We start from the raw sequence: 18,541 nt of genomic DNA, 5'->3' as shown, positions 1-18,541 counted from the left end.
AAACAAAAAATGTTACCTTTACTGTATGTAACAGCTTTGGACTTTCAGCCACACCACTAGCTAGTGGTCAGATCATTCACAAGTTTATAAACACCAAACCTCGTTTCTGTGTCTACAGATGAGGATAACTTTAATACTGCATGATTTTAGGGTTTTCAGGATTCAATATTTTTAACTCATCTAAGACACTTAGTCCATGTCATCGCACAACGACTTGCGTATGAAATACCAGAAGTGTTATTATAATTAACGTGGGGGCACATGGTTCATTCATGGTAAGTCTTTGAGGTAGGACTGTGGCTTCTTTAAACGCTTCAGGTGAGTGCTGGTCCCTCCGGTGGTACCTCCCTGCTCCAAGCTTCAAGCTCCACTGTCAGGTTGAGCCTAGAGGAGGCAGGGGTCCGTCGCCTAGGAGACGAGGGCGGGGCGAGTCGTGCGGTGGAAGCTGCGCTTCCGGGCAGGAGGAGGAGGAGCGAAGGCGCGGCGCTTGACGCGCGTCCAGCAACCAATCAGGAGGCGAGGCGCGCATTCAAATTGCTGCAGCCGCGGGAGCCTGCTGCGGGAATTGTGAGTGCGGAGGGTCTAGGGAGAGGAAGGAGGCTCCGGCTGGGCTGAGAGCGCTGCGGTTGCTCGCCCAGCAGGCGAGGGGTACGCGGGTGGGCGCGGCTCGGTCCCCTTCTGTCCGAGGGTCCCGGGCGCGGGGCGCGGGGCACTCCTCTGTCCATCCGGAAGCCGAGGGCAGCGCCGCGGAACGTGCAGCGGCGGGCTCGGTGGGGTCCAGGTACACTGTCACAGCCCGGCGTGACTGCCACAGTCGCCGGGAGCCTCGGCCCGGGGTCGTGACTGACTTTCCTTGTCTTCCTTCCAATCCTCTTGGAAATCTGATGGCGAAACTCTGCAAACAAAAACCGTGTTGATTTGTGCAAGGAGCAAATGGCTTTTACTTGGAATGGGATTTTTTTAAGACCCGGGGATCTATTGTCCTTAATTTCTCCTCTTAATGGGCGGGTTCTCTATTTTCCGTTGAAAGTTTAGCAGTAGATGCTTATAACTGGACGCTTTCTTTTTGTTGTTGTTGTTGTTGTTGTTGTTGTTGTAATGATGCCTCTTACATTATGTCAAACCTTAAAAGGCTCTTTTAAAATGAGCTTCTGGTAGTTTGTTCCTTGACTTGTAATAATGCCTGAAATAGTTTGAAACAAAGTCATTTTGTAAACTAGACTCAGGAAGTCAATTTTAAAGACTTGCTTACATCCATTTAAGGAGAAGGATGAAGAGCCAGCTACCGGCCAGGAATGTGCTTTCCCACTGTTCTCTTTTAAATAATGCCTGATAGATATTGTTGGCCTATACTTACTATATTTACCAACATACCTGTCTAGTTGGTTGTATAATGAATAAAAGACAGTAATTTGAGGGGGGAGTGGGCATCTATAACAGAGTCTTGCTTACATACACATGGTCAGGCTGGCCTTGAAAGTTCTGTTCTCTCAACTCAGCCTCCCTGATGTTGGAATTACAGGTCCAGACCATCACACCTGGCTACACACGCAATTTATAGTGTATAATGTCTGTGGTACTTATTTGAGAAGCCTGCCTTGTGACGTCATGTGATTCTCCTTTGTGGGCATTCCTGTATTTAACATACATTAACACGTATCCAGAACCTTTTTTTGCTGCAGACTCTGATGAGATGCTATGAGTCCAAGCTGGGGCTACTTAAAGCTTGTTGACATACACATCCGATGTTTCTTAAATCACTTGGCTCATTTGTCTTGAGATAAGTCACCTGTGAGCTCCTTCTAGTTGTTGGAAATACGGATGGAAGGTCTTGTCTTTGAAGCCTGCAGCGTCTGTGGATGCCTGGCACATAATGGAACCGTCAGTAAATATTTGTTGAGTGATGAGTGACAGTCCTGTGAGGGCAGAGATAGTCTGAAGCTGTGTGGAGGTGAAATGGGAGCTAGAGGTTGTAATTTAGCCTAATGCATGCCTCTGAGGATTTACTTCTATTGTGGGAGAACCTCTCATTTGTAAAGTTTGTAGTAACCGTTTTTCTTTTTTCTTTTTATGTAGTTGATCAGATATCTTTGGAAACTAAAAAGTACAAAATGCCCAGCCATCAAACAAGTGTCTAAAGTGCTTAGACTCTTCACATCCTTTTTGAAATAACTTGCTGCCAAGATATCAGTACCCACTCCGAACAATAGACACAGCAGTGACAGCCTGGAAGTTTCTTCCTCCCCGACGACCTCATCATCCAGTGGCCTCCCCCACAGCAGCCAACTTCAGCCACACTTGAAGTCAAATATGTCAGCGTGTGAAAATCATGATCCATTAGTGAGTGCTGGAAGTAAAACCAGAGACATAAATAGCACTTACGTTATCTCTGCCTGTAAAAAAACAAGGGAGACTCCTGTTACCCCCGACCCCAGTAGACTGACCCTTCAGAGAAGGGCTACTTGGAACAAAGAGTCATCTTTACTTGGTAGTGAACTGGGAGACACGACTAGAAAAACAGCAGATACTAGTCTTAGGTTACAACGTCGTCATGCCAAAACAGATTCCGTGGGGAAGTTGGAAACAACATACACCGTGGGAGGGAACACAGAAAATAAGTGTGCTTCACAGGACGCGAGGACAAAAGCAAAGCTTGTAAAGAATGACCCTTGTGTCGGGTCGCCTGTAGTTTCCAAGGAGGACTCAAATGACGTTGGAGTGATGGTTGGTGAGAAACACAGAGAGGCATTTCCTGCCCCCCGTATAGCAGATGAAAGGGGAACGGTTAAGAACTCATACCGTAGAGCGCCCATCGGTTCCCAGTGTCAAACGGGCATCGTGAGATCCGGTCACCTCGCGGTGAAAACGACTGAGAGCAAGCTGGATACCCCAGTGTCAGGAGCAGGAAACCCACACCATGGAAACACCGGGAAGGACATTGCAAAAAATGTCAGTAAATCTGGAAGCTTAGAAACAAGGACCCCTGTGCAGGGTGTTCCAGAACACAGATTGGCACCAAGGCGCGACCTGCCTCCACCTAAAAGCCCGGCACTAACAACCTTGAAGAACAGGATGGTAAGCCCTCAAGTGAAACACAGGCCGAAAAGTTCTCTGCTTGCAAATAAAAGGGAACGATCACAAGAAAGGACACTCCCTCCAGAAGAGAGAACTGCAGTTCAGAACACCTTTACAGAAGCAGACTCTTTAAAAGTAGAAAATAGTCAGGTGACGGTGGCTGTGCGCGTAAGACCTTTCAGCAAACGGTACGTATGTATGTTATGTATGGATGTATGGTCAGTTTCTGGCTCTCAGGCCAAGTGGGTTCTGTGTCATGATGTGGCTTTAGTTCCTCTCCGCTTTTAGAAAGCCAGTGTAGTAGTCCTGTGTCTTTAAAGTGGTTGGCATTTTCCCATGGTGCTGGGAGGTGCGCCCAAGGCCTCGTGCACACGAGGTAGGTACTCTACCATTGAGTCACATCTCCAGCCCGCCAGTGTTTAGGCTTAATTGTAGTATATTGATGATGTTTATGACAGACTACAAAAATTAAAATCTCTATTTGGTATCTGTGCTCCTAGATATATTGGTTTTAGAAACTGAGCTGGGCATAATTGTACACACCTTAAATCCCAGCATTTGGAAGGTGGAGGCAGGTGGATCTCTGAGTTCAAAGCCAGCCTGGTTTACGTGGCAAGTTCCAGGCTAGCCAAGGCTACAGAGTGAGGCCTGATCCTTAAGGGTTGTTGCTGAGTGAGTCATTGAATTCTCTAATGCAATCTCTTTTCAAATTCATGACTTGTGGTGGTTGGGAATGCCTGCCTTTCCTTTAAAAAGGGCCACAGCAGCTCATAGCTTCCCAAAGAAGGTTCCAGAATGGTGATTGTCAACAGCCTCACCTGCCTTTGATACGTAGTGGTGATAAACGCAGAGGCTTTTGGCACTTGGGTTTGATGGCATGGCATATATCTCTAAAGGTGACTGTGGTGGGAACAGTCACAGGTTAACAAGATTTTAAAAAAGTCAGCTAGGTCTGGTGGCCATGCCTTTAATCCCAGCACTCAGAGGTGGATCCCTAGATTCATGACCAGCCTGGTCTACAGAGTGAGTTCCAGGACAGCCAGGGCTACACAGAGAAATCTTGTCTCAGAAAAAGAAAGAAAGAGAGAGAGAGAGAGAGAGAGAGAGAGAGAGAGAGAAAGAGAGAAAGAGAGAAAGAAAAGAAAGAAAGAGAAAGAAAGAAAGAAAGAAAGAAAGAAAGAAAGAAAAAGTAGATCTGAAATGGGACTGTGGAATAGAATTCCTTTTAAATATTTTAAGGGAAGACAATAAACTTGTCACTGGATCAGTATTCAGTATGACATGTATCTAAGTGATTTAGAAGTAGACATGGTGACCGCTGTTTGGACTCAGCAGTTATCGGTAAGGTGATCTGTTCTATAGAGGTCTTTTTAGCAAAAATGGGGTGACGATAAGGGGAGAGGAATGCTGGTGAGCTGGTCTGAGAAAGGCAAGAGGCCAACAAGATCATCAAAGCCATGAAAGGAAGGGAGGCAGAGAGAGAGAGAGGCGGAGAGAGAGAGCTTGCGAGCTGGGGTGGGGGCAGGGGACGAACCCACCACCGAAAGAATCTGGGAAGTCTTGGGCCAAGAGCTCCTCAGAGAAGCTCTGAGAACTGGGGGTGGGACCGGGCGGGGCTTGTCAGATTGATGGGACAGATGGTTTGGGGGAGAAGTCCGATTTGAAAGCAGATTCTTGGGGAAGGAGTGGGAAGGGAAACGAGGCTGACATTTGGGCCAGCGATAGTGTTTTCCTACTGAGTAAGTGAAGATTTTGTGAGTCTGGGAGAGGAGGGTGGACATGAAGACTGGAGATTTTAATGAGGGGATCTCATGCAGGAGGGACCGTTGTATCAACAGTGACACGTAGGAACCAGAAGACACTCCAGATTTAAAATTTCTGTCACTCCGGGTTCATTAAAATGGTATTCATGTTTTATGCCAGCTCTATATAGCTTTCTATCCCCATCCTTTATTGTAATATAAAAAGACATTTCATGATTTGAATTGAAACATATATACGGAATGGGGACTTTTTAAAATGTTCCATTCAAAACTTTAAAACTTGATTTTCTGAACAAGGCGTTTGAAATTCCGTTTCCCCTTAGTAGCTGCTCTGGAGAGAAAGGGCAGACATTTTGGAGACCCACCGACCTCGAATTCCTAATTTTCTGCATCAAGCTAAACCCAAAGGGATGATGGCCTTAAGCTTCGAGGGGCCTTTCTTGCGTTCTGCGGAGATGGTGCTCACAATCATGAGAGGTGTGCTCTGTGTGCTTCTTTTCAAAGAGAGAAGATGGAGAAAGCGTCCCAGGTTGTCTTCAGGAGCGGGGAAGAAATAACGGTGGAGCATCCCGAGATGAAACAAACTTACACTTTTGTCTACGACGTCTCGTTTTGGTCCTTCGACGATTCTCACCCTGGCTATGCCAGCCAGACAACCGTGTATGAGACGCTGGCAGCGCCACTCCTACAGAGAGCCTTCGAGGGCTACAACACCTGCCTCTTCGCTTACGGCCAGACCGGCTCTGGAAAGTCCTATACGTAAGTCATAGCCACCATGCAACCATCCAGAAAGGTTCACAGTTCCTTTTGTCAGAAGCATCGTGGTTGTAGAAAGAATAGTTTTTTTAATTAATTTTTTTTAATTTATTGTGTGTGTGGATATCATGTTTGTACATGGGTGCATGTGTCCTGGCATTATCTGTGGAGGTCAGAGGAAGCTTTGTGCAGTTGACTCTTTCCTTCTGCCTTTAGGGAATTGGCCTCAGGTCCCCCGGCTTGCCCGCCAAGTGCCTTTTTACCTGCGGAGCCACGTTGCCTGCCGAAGATTATAGTTTTGAAATCATATAGATTTGGGCTCAGGTCTCATCCGTTATTGTAGACAAGATCTGTATACTTAGGCAGACGCTTGAATCTCTAGGCTTTACTTTATATATGAGGTAATTTACTTTATAAATATAGTTGTCTCTGTTTTACTATAACTTATATAATCTATTTTATTTTTTTATGTGTATGGGTATTTTGCCCACATGGATGTCTGCATACCACATGACTACTGGGTGCCTGAGGAGGCCAGAAGAGGGTGTTGGATCCCCTGGAACTGGAGTTACAGACAGTTGTGAGCCACCATATGAGTCCTGGGAATTGGACTCAGGTCCTCTGGAAGAGCAGCCAGTGCTCTTAACCACTGCGCTGTCTCTCCAGCCCTAACTTATATTTCTCTTATAAACAGAAGTTCAAAGAGGATAGAGTGTGTGTGTGTGTGTGTGTGTGTGTGTGTGTGTTTACTATGAGAACTGATAGTAAGGCACCTTAGTCTCTCGTGTTTGGTAGATCAAAAAACTTTAATCTTTCTTGTATTAACTTGTATGAGCAACTGTGAAGTTACTAGATTAAAACCTGACTAGCGGGCTGGAGAGATGGCTTAGCGGTTAAGAGCACTGGCTGTTCTTCCAGAGGTTCTGAGTTCAAGTCCCAGCAACCACATGGTGGCTCACAACCATCCATATGAGATCTGGTGCCCTCTTCTGGCCTGCAGGCATACATGTAGGCAGAACACTGTAGACATAATAAGTAAATCTTTTAAAAAAAAAAACCTGACTAGTAATTTTGGCCATACACAAGTACCTGGTTTTATTAAAGATATTTTAATATCAACTTTAAGTGGGAGGCTTACAGGAAAGACGCTCAGAAGACACCCCAGGTACATAGGTATGGACATAAGACATAATGCAGTAGGGTTAACTATGGTAATTGTGGTTGATGACAATAAATTGTATATTTCAAAATAGCTCAGAATTTTGAATATTTTCAGTATAATAAAATGATAAATACTGAAGTTGTATGTATGTCTACCAACTACTCTGCCCTGCCATTCTACATTGTATTTAGGTATTAAAACATACCACTGTATCCCATTAATGTGTACAATTACTCTGTGAACTCCAAATCTTAAGACAGTATTAAAAGTGCAGCATCCTGTGAATGGTAGCTATGGGAGTATTTCCTGTCCTGAAGGGGACAGTCAGGATTTTACTCGATGTCAATGACAGTCTTTGCTTGTACTTTCTTTCTCACAGTAACCCTTTCCACTCTGACATTCCCATTTTAAAGCCTGAATTGAGGTTTGATGGGGTTAAGTATCTTAGGTGAGGTCACAGGGCTAACTCAGCGGGATATAACCTGGTGTCTCACACATGTAACCTCAGAACGTGGGGGCGGAGGCAGGACAGTCAGAAGTTCAAGACCTGCCTGGAGCTGGATCTTAGGTAGAGCCTTTGCCTGGAATATGTGAGAGTAGTCTAGGTTCAATTCCAGGTCTGCCCCCACCCCCAACAAAAGAAATTCAAGGTTACATATAGTGAGTTTGAGGCCAGTTGGGGTACAGGAGACCCCAACTTGAGAAGAATAAGATTTAGATGGGCACATTTAGCTCCAGAGCCTAGGTTCTTAGGTATTAGCATGTTCTCTGTTCCCTTCTCAGACCATTTCTTCTAAAAGAATTTAAGATTTCCAAAACTAATCAATGTCGCTTCCTTCTTGTTCATTATATATTTCTAGGATGATGGGACTTAATGAAGAACCAGGAATAATTCCGAGATTTTGTGAAGATCTTTTTGCTCAAGTCGCCAAAAGACAAACCTCAGAGGTATGTTTAAATCCAAATCACGATCGTGCCCGCCCACCGAGATCCGTGACCAGGTCTGAAAGATGGCGTTCTCTCCAGATCATTCTCCTTTGGTGTAGTATGGGGGGGAGGGGGAGGAGGTTCCAAATGCAGAAGCAGCTCTTGCCGGTGGGCGTGGTGGAGGTGTGACCTCTGACCCCTCTCCTCTCTGCCTTTTGCTGTTGTGCTTTGTACTGTAGCTCTTGCTGCCCTTGAACTCTGAGTTCTTCTGCCCCCGCCTCCTGAGTGCCGGGACTCCAGGTGTGCGCCCCATGCCTGGCTCCTTTCCTTGCGTCTCTCCTACAGGGTGGCGGTCATGTGTCCATCTGTGTATCTCTGTGGTCAGGTAAGGTGCACAGACTTAGCTGAACACAGCAGGCAACTCTTGAACAGAAAGCGTAGTGAAGCCAGAGTAGGAACCCAGACTCAGCTTTAAAAGCCAGGCCTTTCTAGCCACACAGCAGCTGAACGGGTCTGCTGGCTTCCTGTTTCCACGGCCATTGCTTGCCAATCTAGCGGACCAGCTTTTTGTCAAAGTCAATTGACTGTGAGCGTCATCAGGGATCTGATGGCAGCAGGCCTATGTGCCTTACTAAACCTCTCCTGGAGATCCCATGTCAGTTGCTCTGGAGTTTATAGTTTCTACACTTGCACAAGGGAAACTGTTATGCTAGATTCGGGGGCAAGAGAGAGAAACAGAAGAGATGGACCAGTGAACAGCCAAGTATAATCAATTACATGCTAAATATAGTCAAGCAAATACTGTGTTGTTTGTTACATTGTATTAGTCCTTTTTCTGTTGTAACACCATAGCAAAGGTAAATTTGTAAAAATAAAGTTTCTCCCAGTACTGGAATCTGGAGCCCAGTATCAAGACGCTGTCATGGTGTAGACCTTCTTACATCATAACGTGACAGAGGGTGGCTCAAAGCCATCAGTCCTGTCCTAGGGTCTTACCCTGAGGAACTCACCCCTCTCACTGCCTCCTAACGGTCTCGCCTCCAGATAGCATGCACATGAGAATCCGGGTTGTTTGGTTACCCCACAGAGTGGGAACTTCTGGGGGACACGGCCAAAGCCCAGCAAACAGGACAGTGAGTGAATTGGAGACAAGTTTTCCTAGGAGGAGGACAACTGTACTTGCTTTTGAAGGACAGACATTGGTTGTTGGCTGGGGAAAGAAAAGCAGGGAAGCCATTCCTAGCAGAGGAAGAGCTGGCACAAGATGAGAATAGGAAAGTGGGGGGTCTGGGGTTTGTAAGTTGTTAACGGTGGTTGAGGAAGTTGGGGGTAGAGGGTGGCTGTAGTTGAAACTAGAGGGGCAGGCAGAAGTTGGTTCTTGAAGACTTTGTTTTTGTTTTTGTTTTTTGTTTTTTTTAAGATTTATTTATTTAGTATACAGTCTTCTGCCTGCATGTATGTTGCAGCAGAAGAGGCAAGATCAACAGATGGTGTGAGACACATTGGTTGCTAGGACTCTGGAAGAGCCAGGGCTCTTAACCTCTGAACACTCTCAGCTTGGAGCTTTGTTTTCTTTGTGTAGTTTTGGTGTCTGTCCTGGATCTTCCTCTGTAGACCAGGCTGGCGTTGAACTCACAGAGATCCACCTGGCTCTGTCTCCTGAGTGCTGGGATTAAAGGAAAAAGTAACAGATTTCTTTATGGCATTTCATATATATTTAGTTTGATTGATCCTCATATATATATATGTGTGTGTGTGTGTGTGTGTGTGTGTGTGTGTGTATATATACACACACACACACACACACGCACACATATACATATAAATATATATATATTCCTGTCTGCAACATGGAGAATAGATTGAAGTGAAATAAATCTAGATATAAAAGACTGGCTAGGGACTTGGCACTTGTGCTGGACAAAGCATGACAAGGAGCTAAAGTGAGGTAGTGACAGTAGCTATTGGCAACAAAGCACACATCCGAGAGACACCATAATAGACCGGCAAGCTCGGCGAACATAGGGAATGGAGGGTGCGGAGAGAGCAATCAGTTTCTGGCTGGATAGCCCGATAGATGTTGATGGCATTTGTTGAGAACAGCAAAAGGAAAGAATTAAGTAGGTGATGAGTTCTTTCTTCCCGCTGAATGCATGGCTCTCCTGCTTCCTCTCTCCTTCATGCCATCCTTCATAAGTGGAAAGTATGACGAAGGGCTACACAGGAACTTAGACTTGAATATTTCATCTTTCAGATTCAAGTCCAAGTTGAGCAGGCTTCAGAGAATGTGGAAGCTGTGAGCTCGTGGGCAGAGTTCTCTATTGGCTGCTTAGGATTTAGGGGGCATCATTTGAAAGTCATAGAAGCCAGGGAAAGAAGGATGGAGTGAAGGAGGTTTTGTTTTCTCTTTTATGAGGCAGGGTTTCTCTGTGAAGCCCTGACTGTCCTGGAACTAGCTCTGTAGACCTGGAGGGCCTCAAACTCGCAGAGATCCACCTGCTTCTGCCTCTGCCTCTGCCTGCTGGGGTTAAAAGTGCGCAGCACCAGTGCTGGGCAGTGCAAGAGTTTTCATCCAGAATCCCTCACTTGAACACTTCACCTGATCCTTTCCTTAGAAGTTTGCCATGAGATTAAAGGAGTTGGTCCATAGTGTGCCTGGCACACAGTGAGCCCCACTGAGTGACTGTGGATGTGTCAGCATGGAATGAACAGTTCATGATGGCCGAGGGGAAAGTGTATGGCTCTTAGGAATAGAAGATGGTCCAGCCTGCATGATGACAGACTGCAGGAGCCTGAAAGGAAAAGGAGGGTGGGGTGAGCGTCTTCATAATGTGCCCCAGCTCCTTCCCACCGCATCCTCATCTCTGAGTCCTCTGGGACTACCCTAAGAATACTCTGTTTCATATAGAATTGACATTAGTGTGTGTTTTCTGGATCCCCATGCCTGTGCTACAGCATTTGTAAATGACCTTTGACCCTGTGGTATTTCCCACATACCTGTTCTGTGTCTGAACATGCTTGGCTCTTCTCCTATGACACCGCGTGCATGCGCGCGCTCTGCTTTGGGTCACTCAGGTGCTGTATTCCATCTTTACCCTGAAAAAAACTCACGTCTAATTAGAGATGCAGTCCAGCACACGGGCCTCGTCTTGTGTAGGTCCCACGCAGGTAACCGCAGCTGCAGTGAATTCATATTCACTACACTGACGTAGCAATAGCTTTATCAAGTTGGGCAGACCACCTTTTCTTCCCGCGTGTTTTCCATCCTCTGGCTCTCACATTCTTTCCGTGCACCCTTACACTGTGTTCCGTATATTCCCCGAGCCTTGGAAGGGATGGTGATGGACCTGTCACATTCAGGACCAAGCCCTCCACCGCGGCGTATTCTCAGTGCTTTGGTTAGTTATGCATTTCTGTGTTGATTGCTGTCCACTGCGGTAAGAAGTTTCTTTGGTGAAGTGTGGGCACAGCACTAACCCATGGGTGTAACCATGAGTATTTAGGAGGCAGTTTGACAGCATGACTGTTTAGGAAAGCAAGCAACAGTAGTTGGTTCACCTCTAGACCTATGACCTCCCCAGGCATAGGCCCCTTGACTAAGTCTGTAGAACCAGGCATGAGTTCCCTGCTGTGGAGCAGGCCTGACTCAAGTCCAACCGTGAAGCGGTTGATTACCGCCATACCGGTCATGCCAGTGTTGTCCTAGAGGGTGCGGCTTGTCTGGCCCGTCTTTACCGTAGCTCACCAGATTCACACTGAGAACGACTTGATGAGTTTTCTTCGCCCGCAGCCTACCTAGCACCTTCTGATAGAGTGCTTGCTCGGAGGGGGAAGCTTCCAACTAGTTCTTGTTGGATTTCTCTAGAGCCGTGTGGTAGTATCCTCAACAACGAGGCGTTCCCGTCTAGTTCTGGTGGGCAGCTAAGAGCAATGGCAAGAGCCTGTACGGCGTGGGGGCCTTTAATGCTTCCCCATCCAGTAACTTGTAGGGAGGGCTCTCACACCTGGCACCAAGACTTTTGTTTAATAACCCAAGGCTTCTGGGAGGAACATTATTCATCCAGGGAATATACTTCCATTCACTTTTTTTCATTATAATTTTAATAAGCTCATAAAACAGTGAATTTCCGTATGGCCTTCTCATATCTCCTTCGTTTAATTACTCCTCCTCCTTCTCCTCCTCCTTCCTTTCCTCTTATGCCCCTTGCTGCTTAGACCCGTTCATGTTCATAACTGTTTTCTCTACTCCCCATTTTTCACGTCCAGTGTCCTACCACTCCCCCCTCTTTTCATGGGTCATCTCATTCATTATAATCTTTTTCAGATCACCCATTGTCCTGCAAGTTCCTATTTCGTGTTTATGGCTGAATTAAAGTCTACCGTGCATATGCACCACGTTTCCATTGTCCATTCACGCACGGATGGACGCAGGTTCTATTTCCTTGTATTGTAAGTAGGACCACAGCGAACACAGAAGCGCAACTCTGTACAGTCTCTAGGACATGCGCCCAAGAGTGCTCCAGCTGGGGCACGTGGCATTTCCGTTTTCAGCTTCTTTTTTGAGGCAGGTTCTCACTATGCAGCCTTTTGTTATCCTGAGCTTTCTCTGTAGTCCGGCTGCCTCAGAGTCATTGAGACCCGCCTGCCTCTGCTCCTGGGTGTTGTCTTTAAAGACACGTTGCACCACACCCAGATGCATGTTTAGCTTTTTATTTTGGTTTGGTTTTTTTGAAACAGGGTTTCTCTGTGTTGGCCTGGCAGTCCTGGAACTCACTCTGTAGACCAGGCTGACCTCAAACTCAGAGATCCACCTGCCTCTGCCTCCCGAGTGCTGGGATTAAAGGTGTGCGCCACCACCGCCCGCCTGGCCGAATTTTCAGCTTTTTGAGAAACCTCCACCCTGATTTCTATAGTGACTCTAATCCCTCTAATCCCTCACCAACAGTAACGGGTCCTGTTTCTCCACATCCTTGCCAGCATTTGCTGTTTTTGTTTTTTGAGAAATAGCCTTTCTGACTAGAGTAAGATGGAATCCCAGGTTAGTTTTTTCAATTTCCTTGAAAGTTAATGATATGGAACACCTAAGAGAAAGAGCATTTGTGTTCTTTCCCTTGAGAACTGTCTGTTCAGTTCCATAGACTTTTTTTTTTTTTTTTAAATCAGGTTGTTTACTTTCTTGGTTTAGTTTTTAAAGCTCCACATATATTTTATACATGAATCTTCTGACAGATGTATGGCTGGCCAAGATCTTCTCCTATTACTTTGAATACTCATTTTCTATTGAAGAATATCTTGATTGCTCTGCAGTGAGACCCTTATGGGGAAGGCCTTGTATTTCATTTCTTTATATCCTCAGCAACAAGCTAAAAGCATACACATGATAGGTGGGTGCTTAAATGCTTATAGGCTTGAATTGAACTTTAACTAGACATTAACCGGAAGAAATGCAGAAACTTGTTTTCGAGAGATAAAATTCACAGAACAGTAACCATTTTGTGTACAGTTTAGTGGTGTTTTTTTTTTTTTTTGGTTTTTCGAGACAGGGTTTCTCTGTGTAGCTTTGCGCCTTTCCTGGAATTCACTTGGTAGCCCAGGCTGGCCTCGAACTCACAGAGATCCGCCTGCCTCTGCCTCCCGAGTGCTGGGATTAAAGGCGTGTGCCACCACCGCCGCAGCCGCCACCGCCACCGCCACCACCACCACCCGGCTAGTGGTGTGTTTTTTAAAGAAAACTTTATTGTGAGAACAGACGTGTCACAGTGTGCTTGTGGAAATCAGAAGACAGCTTGTGGGAATCGGTTCTCTCTTCCACCATGTGGGTCCCAAATTTCAAACTGGGGTCATCAGGCTAGGCAGCAAGTATCCCTTCCCGATGACCCAACTCACAGGTCCCAGCAGCAAATTCTTAACGCAGTCTGTCTGTAGTTTCAAAAAATTTCCATTGCTCCCAAGGAAGACTTTGAACATATTAAATTGTCATGTCTCTTTATTACTTCTTCCAAACTCTGGCAGTTACTAATCTGTTATGTCTCTCTGAATTTGCCTGCTTTGAAAATTTCATAACGTGCAACTTTTCCGTCTGGTTTCTTCCACTTAGCAGTATTTGTTGGAGATACATCCATGTTATCGCAAGTAGTAGCCAGTGCTTCACTGAATAATACAAAAGCCTGTTTATATCTGCTGGAGTGTTGCTATAAACACTGGATTACAAGTTTTTATTTCAGTACTCTATTCTTTCGAATGTGTAAGAGTAGAAATGTGAGCCGTGTGCTCAATTTGTGCTCAACCTTTGAGGAACTGTTTTTCCACAGTAGCTGGGCCATTTTATAGTCCGCTCAGCAATGGAAGAGATTCAGTCTCTCTGCATCGTCATCAATACTGATTGTTTTCCTTTATTTACATTTTGTGTCTATAAGTGTTTGCCTACATGTACTGGTACCCTTAGAGGCATTGGGTCCACCATACCTGGAGTGCTGGATGGTTGTAAGATCCCGAGTTGGCACTGGGAACAGAATCCAGGTTCTCTGCAAGAGCAGCAAGTGCTTTTCCCTGCTGAGCCAATTTATTGTTTACTTATTTATTGTTCACTCCAGCCCAATTTATTGTTGTTTTTCATGCCATTCCTTATGGGTAGGAAGTGCTTTCTCGATGTGGTTTTGGTTGGCTTTTCCATGCTGATGTGATGATGATCATCTTGTGTACTCGTTCGCCATTTGTGGATGGTTTTTAGAGCAATGTTTGTTCAAGGTCTTTGCCTGATTTTTAATTATATTTTTTATGTTGGTGGTATAAGTCCTTCACATATTCTGGATCTATATCCATATTAGGCATATGATTTGCAACAATGCAGGAAATTTTCAAGTAAATCGGATGCTTTGTCCCTGCCCGTCTAGGTCAGCTTCCATCTTGAAATGAGCTTCTTTGAAGTTTATAACGAGAAGATTCACGACCTTCTGGTTTGCAAAGGAGAAAACGGGCAGAGAAAACAACCAGTAAGAGTCCAGTAATTCTCACTGCATTTACGTGCTTGTTTGTGGGGCAGAGTGGCACACGTGCATGCCACCGCATGCAGGAGGATCTGCATGCCACCGCATGCAGGAGGATCTGCATGCCACCGCATGCAGGAGGAAGTCTGGATAACCTGCTGGAATCCATCCTCCCCTCCTGGCGTGTGGACCCCAGGGATTGAACTCAGGTCATCGGGCTTGGTGGCAGCTGCCCTTACCTGCTGAGCCGCCTCGCCTGACCTAACTAACTTATTTATCATTTGTTTTTATTTCTGTCTGTATAACTACATATATTTGTGAGTTTATTACTTTCATGTGATAATGAATGCTTGGGATCTCCAGTTTAACTGCATCTAGAAGTATCTGAACATTAGCACAAATAGAAATTAAATTAGTTGAGATTTAACTTATTTTAAAATTTTAATCAAGTAGCCAGGCATGATGGAGCACGACAGATCTCTGAATTCAAGGCTAGCCTGGTCTACAGAGTTGAGTTCTAGGACAGCCAGGGCTACACAGAGAAACCCTGTCTCAAAAAAACAAGTAAATTAATTAATTAAATTTAATAAATTATTATCTAAAAATTAAAAATAAAATATTTGTCCCAGGATTTCATAAGACTTGTGTGAGTCAAAATATGAAATTTCTAATAGTTTGTAAGCCAAAAAAAAAATCTAAAAGTTTTAAAAATTGTATTCTAGAACAGTGGTTCTCAACTCATAGGTCACAACCCCTTTGGGGGGGCAAATAAATCCTTTCCCAGGGTCACATATCAGATATCCTGCATATCAGATATTTATTTATTTTAAAGATTTATGTATTTATTATGTATACATTGTTCTGTCTATACATATCCCCACAGGCCAGAAGAGGTCACCAGATCTCATTACAGATGGTTGTGAGCCACCATGTGGTTGCTGGGAATTGAACTCAGGACCTTTGGAAGAGCAAGCAGTGCTCTTAACCTCTGAGCCATCTCTCCAGCCCCTATCAGATATTTATATTATGATTTATAACAGTAGCAAAATTACAGTTATGAAGTACCAGTGAAAATAATTTTATGGTTTGGGGGTTCTTCACCAACATGAAGAACTGTATTAAAGGTCACAGCATTAGTAAGGTTGAGAATCAGTGTTTTAGAATATTCATTTAAATGGATTATTTGGCTTTTTAAAGTGTGTGTGTGTGTGTGTGTGTGTGTGTACACGTGTACATGTATGTGTGTACACATGCATATGTGTCTGCCTTCATGTGGAGGCCAGAGAACAGCCTCAAATATCCTCAGAATATTGTCTACTACTTTGAGACAGGCCACTCATTGGCCTAGAGCTCACCAGTTAGACCAGATTGGCTGCCCAGTGAGCCTCCTGCCTCTAATTCCCCAGTATTGGGATTACAAGCATGTGTAGACTGTAGACTGTGCCAGACATTTTCATCTGGGGCCCAGGGATTGAATCTGGTCTTCTTGATTGTGAGGCAAACACTTCACTGAGTTAGTGCCCTAGCCTCTATTTATTTGATCTTTTTGTTTTTTGAGACACGGTTTCTCTTTGTAGCTTTGGAGTCTGTCCTGGAACTCTCTATAGACCAGGCTAGCCTCGAACTCACAGAGATCTGCTTGCCTCTGCCTCCTGAGTGCCTGTATTAAAGGGCCTGTGCCACCACCGCCCAACTTATTTGATGTTTTGTAGATTATCTGTGATTTATAATAGCTACTGCAGGATTTAACTTAGGAACTAAAAGTAAGACTTGTACAGACTATATATTATTGTGACTATAAGTATTTCTGGTGATGATGTTTCTTAGTGTCTTACAGATTTTGTGAGACCCTTTGTATTTCTTTCTGGATAGAGTAAAGATAAATCTCTACCGCAAACTTAAATATTAAAAAAAAGATTTAGAATTGTATTTTCTACTAAATATTTGTCCCATTCTTAAAGATGTAACGTTTCTTTCTCCAGCTGAGAGTGAGGGAGCATCCTGTTTCTGGACCGTACGTTGAGGCACTGTCAATGTAAGTGTCTGCTCAGTCAGCGTGAGGGGAAGAGAGCGGATGGATAGAGAGAGCATGCTCACCTATGGTCCTTACCAGAGTGAGGGGGAGAGAGCAGACGGCTAGAGAGAGCATGCTCGCCCACGGTCCTTACCAGAGTGAGGGGGAGAGAGCAGATGGATAGAGAGAGCATGCTCGCCCATGGTCCTTACCAGAGTGAGGGGGAGAGAGCGGACGGCTAGAGAGAGCATGCTCGCCCATGGTCCTTAACAGAGAGAGCATGCTCGCCCACGGTCCTTACCAGAGTGAGGGGGAGAGAGCAGACGGCTAGAGAGAGCATGCTCGCCCACGGTCCTTACCAGAGTGAGGGGGAGAGAGCGGACAGCTAGAGAGAGCATGCTTGCCCATGGTCCTTACCAGAGTGAGGGGGAGAGAGCAGACGGCTAGAGAGAGCATGCTCGCCCATGGTCCTTAACAGAGAGAGCATGCTCGCTCGCCCATGGTCCTTACCAGAGTGAGGGGGAGAGAGCGAATCGATAGAGAGAGCTCGCTCGTTCATGGTCCTTACCAGAGTGAGGGGGAGAGAGCGGACGGCTAGAGAGAGCATGCTCGCCCATGGTCCTTACCGCACCGCGTTTACCATCCCAGCTTTGAAAGCTGTTTCCCGGTTGCTTTCCCCTGTCTGTCAAGCAGGCCATCAGCTCTTTGTCAGTGTCTTTCGAAATAGCCGTGTGGTGCCCGATACCAGGTATTGATATAATCTGAGTATTAAATGTAGATTCCCTCCTTGTTCTCATCTGTCTACTTAGATCTTTGCATTTACTTTTTTCTCCAATTGCTTTAAGGCTGCGTGAAGGGTTTTACACCTGCCCACTTCCAGCGTGCTAGTTCTTTTCATTAAGGAACAGTGGTTCAGTACACATTCAGCTCTGTTCCGTAACCAGGTTCTGCTGGACGTGTGTGTGCCCACACCCACATATGTGTATTGTGTGTGTGCATATGAGTTAAAGTATATATTATGGTGTTATGCAGTGGGATATTATAATGTTAAGATTTCAGGGTGCTTTAGTAGGGAAAAAATCATAATTCTTGGTAAAATTTAAGGTATTATCATATTTCCTGTCTTTTAAGAAATGACTTAGAGAAAAATCAGTGTATAATGTTTGTAAATTAGTTCATTATGATTGTTAGAGAGTAATTATTGAAAGATTATTAATTTATCAGTAAAATTGTTTTTGTCTTCTTATTTTTTAAAAAATAGGAATGTTGTCAGTTCTTACTCCGATATTCAGGTAAGATTGGTTCTGTTTTATCTTATTTTAACTAGACAGAGCACAATGACAAACATTTATGAGACTGTTCTCCTAAACTGTCATGAGTAAAGGAAAATTCTGTGAACTGAATCTGCATGTTAAGCTTTAGCCAAACTAGTTGATTTTTCTCAATTAAAATACTGAACATTGTGTTACTTTAGAAGATTAGAAAAAGCTTCTTAAGGGCGTTATTTCCTGGTGCAGGTTTCTGTGAAAGAAATAAGAAAAAAAACAAAGAGGCAATGGTCTTATAAATTGTTAAGAGATGAACAGTCATTTCTATTTATAAATTAATGAAGCATGTGTGGGAGTTACAAATGTATGTAAGAATCGATTGTACTTTCTTTTCTTGTTACTTAATTTTTTCGAATAAATCACAGTAGGCTCGCCTGGCCTACGTCTCTCTTACCAGAGCTGGCTGGCACTGGGCAATAAGCAGAGAGCGACTGCGGCTACCGGCATGAACGATAAAAGCTCCCGATCCCACTCAGTTTTCACCCTGGTGATGACCCAGACCAAGGTACTTTTGTCCTAATTTAATTTAA

General features: G+C 44.8%; 1 protein-coding gene across 1 annotated transcript in view; it reads left to right on the top strand.

The window, feature by feature from the left end:
* Positions 1–522: 522 nt before the first annotated feature.
* Positions 523–18,541, top strand: part of Kif14 (kinesin family member 14) — a 74,956-nt gene continuing 56,937 nt past the window's right edge. Inside the window, exons 1-8 of the mRNA XM_037211370.1 lie at positions 523–567; positions 2,077–3,263; positions 5,343–5,597; positions 7,617–7,704; positions 14,577–14,675; positions 16,652–16,704; positions 17,945–17,975; positions 18,409–18,516. Of these exons, the coding sequence (XP_037067265.1) occupies positions 2,311–3,263; positions 5,343–5,597; positions 7,617–7,704; positions 14,577–14,675; positions 16,652–16,704; positions 17,945–17,975; positions 18,409–18,516 (1,587 nt within the window). The 5' untranslated portion in view covers positions 523–567; positions 2,077–2,310. The remainder of the gene's footprint in view (positions 568–2,076; positions 3,264–5,342; positions 5,598–7,616; positions 7,705–14,576; positions 14,676–16,651; positions 16,705–17,944; positions 17,976–18,408; positions 18,517–18,541) is intronic.

The sequence above is a fragment of the Peromyscus leucopus genome, chromosome 15 (genome assembly GCF_004664715.2).
Source record: "Peromyscus leucopus breed LL Stock chromosome 15, UCI_PerLeu_2.1, whole genome shotgun sequence".
Taxonomy (NCBI): domain Eukaryota; kingdom Metazoa; phylum Chordata; class Mammalia; order Rodentia; family Cricetidae; genus Peromyscus; species Peromyscus leucopus.
This window is presented reverse-complemented; position numbering and strand designations above follow the sequence as displayed.